This window comes from Artibeus jamaicensis, unplaced genomic scaffold, assembly GCF_021234435.1.
Source record: "Artibeus jamaicensis isolate MK-2021 breed Jamaican fruit bat unplaced genomic scaffold, CSHL_Jam_final scaffold_537, whole genome shotgun sequence".
Classification (NCBI taxonomy): Eukaryota; Metazoa; Chordata; class Mammalia; order Chiroptera; family Phyllostomidae; genus Artibeus; species Artibeus jamaicensis.
Window position 1 is genome coordinate 44,695,118 of NW_026522047.1, and position 15,397 is coordinate 44,710,514.

At 44.6% G+C, this 15,397-nt stretch overlaps 1 protein-coding gene across 2 annotated transcripts in view; it reads right to left on the bottom strand.

Moving 5' to 3' along the window:
* DNMT1 (DNA methyltransferase 1) overlaps window positions 1-1,572 on the bottom strand; it is a 40,803-nt gene extending 39,231 nt beyond the window's left edge. The window contains exon 1 of one of the 2 annotated variants that reach the window (XM_037129124.2): window positions 1,380-1,572. In XM_037129124.2, coding sequence (XP_036985019.2) covers window positions 1,380-1,459 — 80 coding nt within the window. In that variant the 5' untranslated portion in view covers window positions 1,460-1,572. Of the gene's footprint in view, window positions 1-831; window positions 1,117-1,379 lie in introns of those variants that run through there. The other variant, XM_037129125.2, reaches the window with a different exon arrangement.
* Window positions 1,573-15,397: the final 13,825 nt, after the last annotated feature.

The following is a 15,397-nucleotide window of genomic DNA, read 5'->3' on the forward strand; positions in this document are numbered from 1 at the left end:
TTACTCCAATACCACTTTTCAATGCATATGAATAACCCTGGTCTACAGCTGTAGCTTGCTTGGGACACTTGCCCAAGGTCATAAACAAGCCAGCGGAGGTAAAGTTATGACCATCAGAGTGAAGATGGCCAGGCCCCAACGTCTATGTATTGGTTCAATATCAGGAAGCCAGAGACGTCCATAGTTCCACTTCCATTTGGAGTCATGTTAAATCTTGGGAGGGAATAGAGATGCAGACTCTTCAACAACACACCCCCTCTAATTGCTTAAAAGACAGGTGGAACTTTAAATAAACACCTGCTAAGAAGACCCTAATACCCCCAACACACACACTCTCTGCTTCCAAAGGCCCAAAGCAGACCTGGCCAGGTACAACCATAGCAAACAACCAAGGGGAAGTGGCAAAGTCGGGTTCACTTCCAAATGGAAGTGTTCTGGCCTGGTCAAGGGTCCTGTGACTAGTGCTCCAAGCGAGGGGTGCAAGTTTCCAGGAGTGAAATCGGTGCCCTTTACAAACAAGAAGCAGAGACCCAGCGGTCTTCCCATGTGCAGCCACCCATGTGCACAGAATTGCTACAGCTATCCCTGACATTAGCCACCACACCTCACTACCCCCACCCCCAGGCACGTGCTGGAAACTACAGCCAGTTTTCCCTAGCAAGGCTTCCTTGATTCCAAGGCTCACAGGAGCAGATTTGCTAAAAAAAAGCCCATTCAGTCTTCATTGGGCCTGGGCTCTGGCCCTTGTGCATGGTAAGTTGCTTCCAGAATACTACTTCCCCAGCAGCTGGAGATGGAGGGAGCTCTCCAAAAAAGACAGGACTCGCAAACCTGAGCCGGCTGCACCCGGGGCCTGACCGGCGACGTTTGTCTCCGGTGGTCTCCATCGGGATGTTGGTGTGGGAACGCCAAGAAGGGTCCCCTGAAACACCCTTAGGGACCAGGCACCCCTACGCACCCCTCCTACCCACAGCATGCACCGGAAGTGGAGGCCAAAGTGCCTTGGTTGAGGGGTGTCCTGAGGCCCAGGGCTGCCCACTTCCTGTGCAACCAAGCTGGAGGCAGGAGCCAAGCCTGTGGCTGTTCTAGGAAAAAGACTTCCGAAGCGAACTCTGAGCTTGCCCTACTTTGAGGTCAGGGGAGACTCCAAATTTCTAGTAAGGAGGGACTGCTACGGGCCTTGGCCCATTTTGGCGCCAAACAGCCCTGGACGCGCGCGACCGGAAGTCCCACCCTGTCCGCGCCAACAGCTGCCGCGCTATCCCACGCATGCGCGCCCGTCTGTCAGCGGCAGCCAAGGGCTACCCAGAGGGGAAGCAAACCCTCCATCCCCAGTGCCATGCCACCCCACATAGCTCGCAGTCCCCTGCGGCACCTACCGCCTGCGGACATCGTCGGGCAGTGAGATGGCCCGGGAGGCCAGCGCGGGCACCCGGGCCGGGGCGGTGCGGGCAGGCATCTCAGAAGCTGCAGCAGAGGTGTCGGCAGCACAGGCAGCTCTGGCTTTTCGCGCGGAAACCAACAGGGAGGGGCTGCAAGCCGAGGTGGCGCGTACCACCCTAGCCTGGGTACGGGGGAAGTCGGGACGTACCATACTGAGAAAGACTGTACCAGGTGCAGGCAGACTTACATGGAGCCTGCTGTGCACCGGGAATGCGCATGCGCGAGGCTGGTGCGCTCCCCCGCCTGAGGCAATGGGTTTGTCCAAAATCCACCGTTTGCTCCAGGCTTTGCTGGAGACAGTCATTCATTCATTCTTTCCAGCGTGCTGGGTATAAAAAAGGGAGGATCCTCACGGGATTCAGGCATGCTGGCCTTAAATTCAAGTTCTCAGTTCCAATTCCACTGCCACCTATTCTCTCACTAAAAGGACACTGGGCAGGTCATTTGGACCCAGACTCACTCTCATCTGTAAAAAGGGGCTAATAGCACCTACTCCAAAAAATCACCAGAATGCATAAAATATGTAACTAGCACCAAGGATCTCACAGTTTAGAGAGGCCCAGGCCACTTCTACAGTCTGTGTTTTAAAAAGCACCAGAACTTGGGGAAAGGACAGTCTAACAATTGTCATTGGGAAAATTGAATATCCATATGTAAGTGAATGGAGTGGGACCCTTACCTTCCACCATATATAAAAATTAACTCAGCCCTGACTGATGTGGTTCAGTTGGTTAGGTGTCATAGGTCGCCGGTGCAAGTCCTGGTTGGAGCACATGCCTCAATTGGGTTATGGTTTCTGGACACAAACCTGGGTTGGAGTTCTGTCTCTGGTCAGGGTGTGTACTGAGAGGCAATAGATCGAAGTACCTCGCACCAACGTCCCTCCTTCTCTTCCTCTTTCTCCCTCCCCCTCCCTCTGAAAATAAATCTTTAAAAAATTAACTCAGGTTCTGGTGGGTGTGGCTCAGTGGATTAAGTACTGGCCTGCAAACCAAGAGGTAGCTGGTTCGATTCCCAGTTAGGGCACATGCTTGAGATGTGTGGGCCAAGTCCCCAGTATTGGGTGTGAAAGAGGCAACCAATGGGTGTATCTCTCACACATGGATGTTTCTCTCCCTCCCCTCTCTCTAAAAGTAGAAGTCTTTTTAAAAAATAAAAAAAAATTTTTAACTCGAAATGGATTAAAGACTAAGTGTAAGGCCAGAAACTATAGAACTACTAGAAGAAAAAATGTGGGGGGACAGCTTCATGACACTGGACTTGGCAATGATTCCTTGGATAGGACACCAAAAGCACAAACGGGACTTCTGGCCAAGATGTAGTTGTAGGTGGAGACACTGTGCCTCCTTCCACAACCAAATTTAACAACAAAGATTTAGAAATAAAAACACAACCAGAACAGACAGAAAATTGAGCTGTACTGAAGTCCGACAATAATGAACCATTTATCCAAACCAGTAAGAGGGGCAGAGTCGGCGGCCAGCAGAGAGGGGTCCTGGCAGGAAAGGCGGTGGTTAGCACAATGGGTGTGGGGAGGAAACGAGCAAACCCAGTGAGACTCTCAAGGCAGCTGCCTGACGGTGGACACACATTTGCACAGAGATAAATCAGGCAAAAAATGGGCAGTGAGACAGACTGTGCAACCCAGGACCCCAGTGATGGGAAATAAAACCTGAAAGCATCGAATGAAAAAACTTTTGGGGGTTGAGGTGCAGGGAAAGGCTCCCAGCCTCACAGGAGACTTCGTTGGAGAGATGCACAGGGTCCTAGAATGTACATGAGCCTACCCACCCGGGAACCAGCACCAGAAGGGCCCAATTAGCTTGTGGGAAGCAGCAGAGAGGACCAAAATCCGAGAGAGCAAAGAACAAGCCCCATTGATCCCTCTCTGACCCCATCCCCACATAGTGTCACAACCCATCGTTCTGTTGCCCCGCCCTGGTGAACACCCAGGGCTCTGCCCCTCATATGTAATAGGCTCGACAAGACAAAAAAATTATGGCTCAATGAGAAGAACAAATCAAAGCCCCAGAGCCAAATACTTTTAAGCGAACAAGAGATAGCCAACCTACCAGATGCATGGTTCAAAACACTAATGATCAGGATGCTCACAGAACTGGTTGATTTTGGTCACAAATTAGATGAAAAAACTGAAGGCTATGCTAAGTGAAATGAAGGAAAATGCACAGAAAACCAATAGTGATAGAAAGGAACCTGGGACTCAAATCAATGGAGTGGACCAGAAGGAAGAAAAAAAACAACCAAACAGAAAAGAATAAAGAAACAAGAATTTTAAAAAATAAGGAGAGGCTTAGGAACCTCCAGGACATCTTTAAATGTTCCAACATTCAAATTATAGGGGTACCAGAAGGGGAAGAGGAACAGCAACAAGTGGAAAACTTGTTTGAACAATAATAAAGGAGAACCTCCCCAATCTGGCAAAGGAAATAGACTTCCAAGAAGTCCAGGAAGCTCAGAGAGTCCCCAAGAATGTGGATCCAAGGAAGAACACCCCAAGGCACAGCATGATTACATTACCCAAGATTAAAATGAAGGAGAGAATCCTAGAAGCAGCAAGAGATAAGGGAACAGTCACCTACAAAAGAGTTCCCATCAGACTGTCAGTGTATTTCTCAAAAGAGACCTTACAGACAAGAAGGGGCTGGAAAGAGGTATTCCAAGTCATGAAATCTAAAGACCTACAACCAAGATTGCTCTATTCAGCAAAGCTTTCATTTAGAATGGAAGGACAGATAAAGCACTTCTCAGATAAGGTCAAGTTCAAGAAATTCATCTACACCAAGCCCTTATTATATGAAATGTTAAAGGGACTTATCTAAGAAAAAGATAAAAAATATTAACAGTGAATGGACAGCAAACTCAGTTATTAACAACCATACCTAAAACAAAAACAAACTAAGTGGACACCTAAAACAGGAGTGGAGCCACAGAAATGGAGATCACATGGAAGGTTAGCAACAGGAGAGTGGGAGGGGGAGAAGGTACAAAGAATAAGTAGCATAGACAGTGGGGAGAAAATAGGGGAAGGGCAAGAGTAGTGTGGGAAATGTAGAAGCTAAAGATACATGGACATGAACTAAAGGGGGAAAGATGGGTGGGAGGGGGTGTGCAAGTGGAGGGGAATGAAGGGGGAAATGGGACAACTGTAATGGCATAATAAATAACATACATTTTTAAAAAGAAAAAACAATCAGAAAAATAAAAGCACAAACAGTAAAAACTAAGACAAATGGGACTACATCAAACTTAACAGCAAAGGAATCAATTAAAGTGAAAAGGCAACTAACAGAATGGGAGAAAATATTCGCAAACCATATATGCCATAAGGAGTTAACATCCAGAATATATAAGGAACTAGTACAACTCAGACATAACTTGGATTTTAAAATGGGCAAAGGATTTGAATACACATTTCAAATCTTTTTGAAATAGATACACAAATGATCAGCAAGCACATGAAAAGATGTTCAACATCATTAATCAAGGAAATGCAAATAAAAACCACCATGAGCTGTCATCTCACGCGCAGTAGGGTGACCATTACCCAAAAAACAATATGAAGTACGACAAAGATGTGGAGATTGGAACCCATGTGCTGCTGGTGGGGATGTAAAAATTGTGCAGCAGCTATAGAAAATTGTGGAAGTTCCTCAAAAAAAATAAAAATAAAACTACCATATGATCCAGACCTCCTAGTTCTGGGTATATATTCAGAAGAAGTGAAAACAGGATCTCAAAAAGATATTTGCATACCCAGCTTGATTGTTGTGGCATTATTCACTGTAGCCAAGAGTTGGAAGCAACACAAATGTCCACTGACAGATGAGCAGATAAAGAAATGTGGCATATACATACAAGAAATATTATTCAGCCTTAAAATAAGGATATCCTGTCCTTTGAAACAATTGGGATAAACCTTGAGGTCATTATAATCAGTGAAATAAGTCAATCTCCAAAGGCAAATACTGTATGATTGCACTTATTGGAGGTATCCAAGGTTGTCAAACTCTTAAGAGAAAGAACTATTGTAGTCACCAGGGGCTAGTGGGAGTAGGAGGAAAGGGAAGTTGTTCAATAAAAACAGTTTCAATTTTACAAGATGAAAAGGTACTAGAGATCTGTTGCACCACAAAGTGCATGTAGTTAACAATACTGTACTGTATACTTCAAAACGACTAAGATGGTAAATACTATGTGTTTTTCACCACAATAAAGAAACAATTAATGAGGTAAGGCTAAGGTGGGGTTTTTTTAGAATACTCTATCTGCCACAACAAAAACAATAAAAGCACCAGAACAGCATTAAAAGTTACGATATAGTTTTATATTTTTGTACAAAATCTATAAGTGAATGTGTTTGTAAACACATGCATAAACCTAGTTTCCCCAACAACTGGTGAGGAGGGGTCAGCCTGGCCAGACATGGACTTCAGACCCTCTGGTTGCTATGGGTTACCCACACCTGGCAAGTTGCAGGATAACTGAAACAGTAGGACTAAAGTTAATAGCTGTTAATTTAATATTTAATCAGCACTTATATACTGTACCAGGTTCTTTAAAGGAGTTATTTAATTCTTAAGCAGCATTAAGGGAGATATCAGGACCCCATTTCCTGTGGCCTAGGATATTTTTACAAAGGAGCCTGGCTCAGCCCTGGCCAGGTGGCTCAATTGGAGCATTGTTCCATACACAAAAAGGCTGTGGGTTTGATTCCCAGTCTAGGTACTTTACTAGGTTGTGGGTTCAATCCCCAGTCAGGGCATGTACAGGAGGCAACTGATCAATGTCTCTCTCTCCCCTACCCACCTCTTAAAAAAAAAAAATCTCTAGGTGCATACTAAAAAAAAGAGCCTGCCTCAGAGACAGCTTACCCAAGATCATAGACTCAGGGACCACAGTAAGCAGCAGGGACCATGAATCCAGGTGTCTTTAGCTCCAGAGAACCTAGGGTTGACCTGCTGTCAGGTCCTGATATGCCAAAGGGACAGCACCGGGGGAACTGGACTAAGGAGAGGGCAGAAAGGGGGTAACAGACAGTCTGGCCAGAGGGAGAGTCAAGTCCCATAGACCTGTCAGAAGCCAGCATCTGGGACCCTAACGCACCTTAGGAAAAAGTGTGCTCACAGGACAGGGAAGAGAGGGTAGACAGGTAAGAAGACCTGATGGTCAGCTCACAGAGCACTGTATTTATTGGTCTCCCCCTCAGGTAGATTATCTTTATAATCCTTTTGCCAAGGGATAATTGACCCATTTTACAGAAGGGGTAAAGGTTTTGGCAAGTTGGTGCTGAAGGTGGACTTCCAGCCCAAAGGGACCTGCTCTCAAGTTGCTCAAAGGCAAAAAGCCAGATACATATTTAACTCCTCTTCCCCTTACATGTTACGCATGAGAAATCTGCTAGTTCTTCCTCTGAAATATAACCCAGGTCTTCTGCTTATTTATCTGCCACAACCTCAGCCCAGACTGCCAGCATCACTCACCTGGGCTATTGTAGCAGCCTCCTCTCCGAACGCACCAGACCACTGTGTCCACAGAGCTTTACAATAAAAATAAAAATTAAAAAATCAGAGCACGCCATTTTCTTCTTCCACACTAAAATTCCCATTGCCCTTCAACTAAAATCTAAATATTTTATTCCATTCACAGGGTCCTGTCTGGAGGCAGCTCATTCTCCCTCTCCCTGAGTTCCAGCTTTGCTGACCCACTTTGAGTCTCTCAAGCTCTTCTGTGCCCCAGGGCCTTTGCCTCTTCTGTCACTTCTGCCTAGGCCACTCTCCTGGGAGATTCACACAGCTCAAAGTTTGCTGCAACCCAGAGGCTTTCCCCTGACCCACCGGAAGCAACCCCTGACCACTACCCCCAGTCGCTCCATCCCATTAACTTGTTTCTTCATTGCATTCACTATCAGAGATTCTCTTTTTTACATCAGTTTCGGTCTATTTGTCCCACTAGACCAGAGCAGGGATCAGCAAATTTTTCTATAAAGATTCAAATAGTAGATATCTCAGATTTTGTGGGCCCTGTGTCTCTGTTACAGCTATTCAATGGTGCCATTGCAGTATGAAAACAGGTACAGATAATACATCAACGAATAGGTGTGGCTGTGCTCCAATAAAACTTTATTTAGCGAAACAGGTGGTGGGCCAGATTTAGCCCAGGGGCCTTAGAGTGCTGATCCCTGCAAAGTCTATGAGCCCCAGAGAGCAAATAGACTGCCTCCTTTACAGCTGACACTCCAAGGGCTCACTCAATAGCAACCCGAGTATCAGATGAATTAATATATAGGACGTGGAAGGTAGCACATGGGAGGTGCCTGATGCAGACTAAAGGCAAATGTTGGTGGGTATAAGCCGTTTTATCCTACACAACAATGTAGTTTCCAATTTACAAACAGGGAAACTTAGACCCAAATCAGCTCTGGCTGCAAAGTCAGGTTTGTCTCTAGTCCCTAAGTCACCAGCTTCACTCCAGAGTTTTTAGTGGTTTTCTAGAGGTCACCCGACCACTAAAAATGTTAGCTAAATCATTGGGGAAAGGATACTCACTGCTTCAAGAGCCCCCATAGTGACTGGTCAGACCCCCAGAACCCCCTCCCCCATTTACTAATGGGTTCATCCCTTTAGCTAAGGGACTGGGACTTCCAGAAGAAACCAGGTTCAGGCCCTAGCTGGGTGGCTCAGTTGGTTGGCGCATTGTCCTGTGCACCAAAAGGCTGCAGGTTCAATCCCTGGTCAGCCCACATACCTAGGTTGTGGGTTCAATCCCAGCCTGGACTCATATGGGAGATAAGCCATCAATGTTTCTTTCTCAGGTATCTCTCTCGCTCTTTCTCCCCCTTTCCTTGCTCTCTCTCCCCTTCCTCACTCTCTAAAAAAAATTAATATATCCTTGAGTGAGGCTTTTTAAATTTTCTTTAAAAACAAACAAACAAACCAAAACAAACCAAAACCAGGTTCAGCTCCTGTGGGCATTCACTCCACCTCCACCTCTTGGTAGTGTCCACAAAACCCTCACTTGTCAGACCCAAGCTCCCTGCTTCCCAGGCCACATTCCAGCCTCCAGTTGTAGGCCACACTCCAGAGGCCAGGAGGGGGAACAGTTCACAAACGCTGGGGGGCCGTACTCCACAGAGGCCAGCTCGGCAAAGATCAGGCAGCCCAAGCACCAGGGCTAGTGGAGGGGTGGTCACGAGTCCTCATCATCGTCAGTCAGAAGGTCAGTGCTGAGTCATGCCACATGCTGGGGAATTAGTCACAGCCCCTGAGGCCTCTCCCCTGGTGCAAGGCCCAGCAGAGGCATGCAGTGGCGGCAACCCTCAAGGGTTTCATGGGACACTTTGCCCCTTTCACCTCAGACAGGAGCCCAGGCAGGAGGAGCACCTGTGCCAGTCCTGCAGCTCTCTCTCTCTGGGCTCAAAGACCAGGAATCAATCTGGGGAAACCAACACTGAAATATGCTGAGCAGACCTGCCTGCAACTTGCAGGGCCCTCGAGCAGGCCAATGGCCTTCTGTTTGAGATCCAGGAGGCTTGCTGACAAACGTGGTCCTCGCGTCAGTTAGCTGATCCATACTGGCCGAGGTCACCTCTCTCCTAGACACTTCCCAGCCTCCTTCCTGGGCTGCCATTCAACACTCTTCCACCTATTCTCTACATGGCAATGGGAGGGAGCTCCTCAGAATCCTAATCTGATCCTGTCATCTCCTCCCTAGCCCATTCCACATACCTGAATGGTTTCTCAGTGCTTTTAGGGTAAACCCCACCCCTACGCACTTAGCCCTGCCCATGTCAGCTTTTGCCACTCACTTCTTTGCTCACTCCAGCTGAGGTACATCCTGGATATATCTAGCCCCTTCCTGCTTAAGACCCGTGGTAGCTAGCCTCTAAAGAGGCCCTTGACATTCCTCACCTCTTAACATTCACAGCACTCCTTGTGGAGTCCTCTCCCACAAAATCAGGGCTGGTGTATGCGGCCGAGAGAATATGGTAGAAGCAAAGTTATATGACTTCTTACATGAGGTCACAGAAGCCATCACAACACCAAGTTGTTCTAGTGAAGGAAGCCAGCCACCATGTCATGAGGATGCTCAAGCAGCCCTATAGGAAGGCTCATGGAAAGTCTGGTGAATGAACCCCTTTGGAAGTGCCTCCACCAGCCCCAGCCAAGTCTTCAGATGACTGTAACCCCAGCCAGTATTTGCACCCTCTTGAGAGGCCTCAAGCTAGAGCTACTCAGTTTCTCTGCTTCCAAATCCCCAACCCACAGAAACCCTGAGGAATAATACATGGATATTGTTCTAAGCTACCAGACTTTGGTCTTTTTGTTATGCAGTCACAGATACTTTTAGCAAGGTTTCTGCATTTGCTGTTTCCATAGCCTGGAAGGTCTTGCTGCTATCTGATAGGCTCCTAGAACTACAGTTCTTTATTTCAGAGCCGTTACTTAAGCTGGAAATCACATATTTTGGGGTGATGATTTATGTCAGCCATATCCCCACATATGCCCGGCAAAGTGCCCAAGATATGTTGGCATGCAATAACGACTTGGGGAGTATTCAAGGATTAGGGTAGGATGCCTGTTATTCCTACATTAAAAGCTCAGTCTGCCAATATCCATAAAGAAAATACACCCCCCCTTTTATTCAGCTATTCTACTTCCAAGAATTTATCTTAAGATCCATTCACCCACATTTGCAAAATGAGAAGTAGACACAGCTATTCACTCAAAAGAGGAAGAAACCTAGTTCTCCATCAGTGATGATTAGCTAAAGATATTCTGTTCCTTTCATACCATGATGGATCCCCAAACAACAAAAGCCAAAAGGACATTCTCCCACATAACACCATAGAGATTGTTTTCTATCTCTAAGTGAAAATAAAATACAGATGTAGAACAGAATGCATAGCGTTCTGTTTATGTAAAAAAGGGAGGGGACAATTAGGTGTATTTACTTGTCTATACAGAAAACCTTGGGAAAGAAACATAACTTCCTGGAGACAAGGAATGTTAACTAGCAGGGTGGAAGCTGTGGGCAGGAAGAGGAATTTTTCTGAATATCTTTTTGCCCTTTTGAATGCCAGAATATGTGGCTACATTATTTATGTCAAACAAAAACAACTGGCAGAGCAGTTGTGGGGAAAGGGTGGTCTTTCCAGTAAATGGTGCTGGGTCAGTTGCATGGCCATATGGAAGACCATGAACTTTGATCCCTACCTCAAACCACATAGAAAATTCGGTTCCAAACATCTCGTAGATCTACACAGGAAAGCAAAGTCCAGAAAGCTTTTAAAATAAGACATCTATGTTCTACATCTCTGATTTTTAGGTAGGTAAGTGTTTAACAGGACACGAACACAGAAACATGTTAGGCCATATTAAAATGAATTTTTTTGTTAAAGGTATCCTTTAAAGACAAGCCACACATATATACTGATCAAGGACTCGTATCTATAATGTATATAGAACTCCTTCAAATCAATAGACAAATTCCCCTTTTAAGCAGACAAAACAATTGAATAGGCATTTCATGAAAGAAGATATCCAAATGGCCAAGACTCATATGGAAAGCTGTTTGACTTCATTAGTCATCAGAAATGCAAAATGAAACCTCAAGGAAATATCAGCTCCCACCCATACCAAGATGGCTATAATGAAAAAAAGGAAAATTGGTTAAGTGTTAGCAATAGCAAAACTTGGTGTTGCTGGGGGAGTCCAAAGTGGTACGGTCACTTTGGAAAACAATTTGACTTTGTTTAATGAAGATAAACATACGCCTGCCCTAAAACTCAGCAACTCCACTCCTGGAATGTGTGCTCTGGAATGCATGCTCATATCCACCAAATGACGTGTACAAAAAATGTTCATAGCAGCTGTATTCATAATAGCCAAACAACTTAAGGCCATGTAAATGTTGAACACCAACAGGAAAGATGACAGTTATTTATACAGTGGAATACGATACACTGGGGTGATAAACTTTCTCTGTAAAGGGTCAGATAGGAAATATTTTAGAATCTGTGGACCATACTCTGTCACAACAACTCAACTCTGCTGTTGTAGTGTGAAAGCAGCCATGGGTGATTTTGTAAATGAGTGGGCATGGCTGAGTTCCAATAAAACTTTATTGACACTGAAATTGGAATTTTATGCTGTTTTCACACATCAAAAATGTTTGCTTTTTATTTTTTCCCAATTCATTAAGAATATAAATACCATTCTTAGCCAGAAACAGGCTATGGGGTGAATTTGGCCCATGGGCTTTAGTTTGCAGAACCTTGACATTTAGCATCAGGAGTGAACATTGTAGAACTAAAGACAAATCTATGTGCAAAACTACAGACGAATCTCAAAAAACATTAGGCTGTGTGAAAAAAGCCAGGCATAAATGAGCACATTATCCCTTGATTTTGTTTATATACATCACCAGGGCTTCCCTTCTCTCTTCCTTCCAAGACATATGTGTATATCCCACCTTGTCTCCATCAGCCCACCGACCTTTCATATCAGCCTGCCTGGTCCCATGGCCTCCAGCCATAACAGCCAACAGGACCCTAGAGAAAAACTGCACTGAGACCTGAATGAGAGTCACCCACCTTCTGGCACAAGAAGTAAAAAAAGCACAACAGCGTCGGCTCCTGAACTGCAAAGAAAGTCGTCCACACTACACAGAGCAGGGATGAGAACTGGGCTTGCCCTCACCATTAAATCAGAGAAACTTCATGTGAAGCACCGCCTACCTGGAAATAACCACTAATTAACCACAACTACCTCTCCAAAGGTAATCACCAAGTTATTCAAACTCCCTGGCAAAGAGTTTGGGAGAGTCTCTAGAAGTTTCCTCACTCTTTCAGCTGTGGCCTAGGGCTCCTGAACCAGCTGACCAGGTGGAAGGAGCCAGAGGGGCACAGGTTGTTCCTCAAACTGAGCATCACTGACATTTGGAGCCAAATAACCCTTTGTCATAGGGAACTGCCCTGTCATTTCAGGGCAATTAGCAATGTGTCTGACCTCTATCCACTGGATGCCTGGGGGTAGTGCTCCTACCCCGAGGTGGGAGAACCAAAAATGTCTCCATAATTGTTAAATGTCTCCTGGGAGTTTGGAGTCATCCTGAATGAGAATGTCTGATTTAGCATCAAGGAAATGACAAAGCAATGACCTTGTCCTATAGTTTCTCCAGGCACTACCTTATGGCCCTAAAACAGCCCTCGAAACAGCATTTTGAAAACTGTAAGTCATGCATGGTTCACATCAGAAGTGGTGTGGAGTGAAAATGCAGAGTCCTGGGCTCTGGAATCGGATTCTCTGGGCCCTGGTACAGCCAAGAAAGCTGTATTTTTTTTTTCACAAGCTCCCCCCTTGTGAAAGTTTAAGAAGCAATTTCCCCCAGCTTTGTTAAAGTATAATGGGTAAATAAAAATCGCATATATTGCCCTGGCTGGTGTAGCTCAGTGGATTGAGAGAAGTAGACGATCGAGGTTTGATTCCCAGTCAGGGCACATGCCTGGGTTGCAGGCCAGTTCCCAGCAGGGGCCAGTTCCCAGCAGGGGATGCACCAAAAAAGCAACCATACATTGATGTTTCTCTCCTTCTCTCCTTCCCTTCCCCTCTAAAAATAAATGAATAAAATCTTATTTAAAAATCACATATATTTAAGGTGTACTACATGATGATTCAACATATGTATGCATTGTGAAATGATTGTCACAATCCAGATACTTAACACATCCATCATCTCAGGTACCATTTTTATGTGTAGTGAGATCACTACTGTTTTAGCAAAATCCAATTTTTAAGAGTTTATTTGTTTATTTTTAGAGGAGAGGGAAGGAAGAGAGAATGAGAGGAAGAGACACATCAATGTTTGGTTGCCTCTCATGTGCCCCCTACTGGGGACCTGGCCCATAACCCAGGCATGTGCCCTGACTGGGAATTGAACCACCGACCCTTTGGTTCACAGGCCAGAGCTCAATCCACTGAGCCACACCAGCCAGAGTACAAATTCCAAGTCTGCAATACAATATTATTAACTATAATCACCATGTTGTACATTAGATCCTCAGAAATTATTTATCTTATAACTGAAAATGTGTACACTTTGACCAATATTGCCCCAATTCCCCCATACCCCAGCCCCGAGCAGCCACTATTCTAGTCCATGCTTCCATGAGTTCAATTTTTTTAGACATCACATATAAATGAGATCATACAACATTTGTCTTTTTGAGTCTGGCTTATTTCACTTAACATGTTGTCATCCAGGTCCACCCATACAGTTACAAATGACAAGATTTTCTTCATTATGGCTAAATAATATTCCATGGCATGTGTATCATGTTTTCTTTATTCATTTACCTATTGACAGACACGTAGGTTGTTTTCATATCTTGGCGCCATGGATAATGCTGCAATGAACATGGGAGCGCGGTATAGCTTCGAGATACTCTTTTCATTTTCTTTGGACGTGAATCCAGAAGTGGATTGCTGGATCATATGATAGTTCTATTTTTAATCTTTTGAGGAACCCATACTGTTTTCCGTAATGGAAATGTTCTAACATTGTATTATATATTTATTTTTATAGACTGTCTAGAACGTGAGATCTCTGAGGGTAGGAATAAAACAGGGCATTGAATATGTATTTTGAGAAGTTCAGATTCTTTTTTTAACAAGCTTATTGAAGGGAAATTTACACACCACAAAAAATTCACATATTTTAATGTAAAAATTCATGGCTTTTAGTAAATTTGCCAGGTTGTGCACCTATCACCACAATCCAGGATTAGAATATTTTCATCCCCCCGATAAAAGTCCTCATGCCTGATTCCAGTAAATCCCAGCTCCTACCTCCAGCCCTAGGCAACCACGAATCTATTCTTTGCCTCTATAGATTTGTCTCTTATGGCCATATTATGTACCATCACATAATGCAATATGTGATCTTTTGTCTGGCTCCTCTCATTTAGCATAATTAAGTTTTATCCATGTTATTGTGTGTGTGACTATTTCATTCATTTTCATTGCTGAATTTTATTCCATTGTATGGATGATCCGCACCTGTTTATCCATTCACCAGCTGACGGACATTCGAGTTGTTTCCACTTTAAGGCTATTAGGAAAAATGCTGCTCTGAGCATTCACACGTCTGTGTATGGACATGCATGTTCATTGCTCTTGGGTAGGTACCTGGAGTCAAATTTCTGGGTCATGTGGTAAGCTTATGTTTGCTTTTGTAAGAAACTGCCAAACTGTTCGCTAAAGTGGAAGTACCATTTTGCATTCGGGTTGGGATTATTGATACAACCCTTTTACAGATGATGAAACCAGCTGAGACTTGTTAGGTGACTTACCTGAAGGTCTACTTGGGTTGTCAAGTGTTGCTTTAAGATTTGAATCTATTTTTTTTTCTTTACACTAGACAATGCAGTCACCATTTATACCACAATTGTCACTAGAAATGAATCACATCCACCCATCATTTCCCCTTTTTGACAGATTTAACTAACCCTGGACAAGACACTTAGGGAAAGGTGATGAATGTTGGATGTCTGAATTGGGGGAAAGTACATTTGCTTTGCAGACAAATGAGAAAACTGGTGGGATGTGAGGGTGGGGAGATAGATTAGAAACTCTTTGAAGACTGCTCACGCAGCGATGGGTCCAGACAACAGTCAGTTGTTCATGGACGATCACACCATCAGGTAACAGTTGGATGGGGAACTTACAAGGCAGGTTCAGACTGATGCCATCTGAACCCCCGACTAGTCTTAGTCATCAGTAAAATAGAGAAACAGCCAGATATCATATTCTCCTGCTAGAACTTTTCAGCACCACCTCTGAGCCAAAACTATCAATCTTAAATTGGACTGGGGAAGAGCAATATGACATAAGGGGATGCCATCAATTAACACCAAATTAGGAAACTCTCCAGGGCA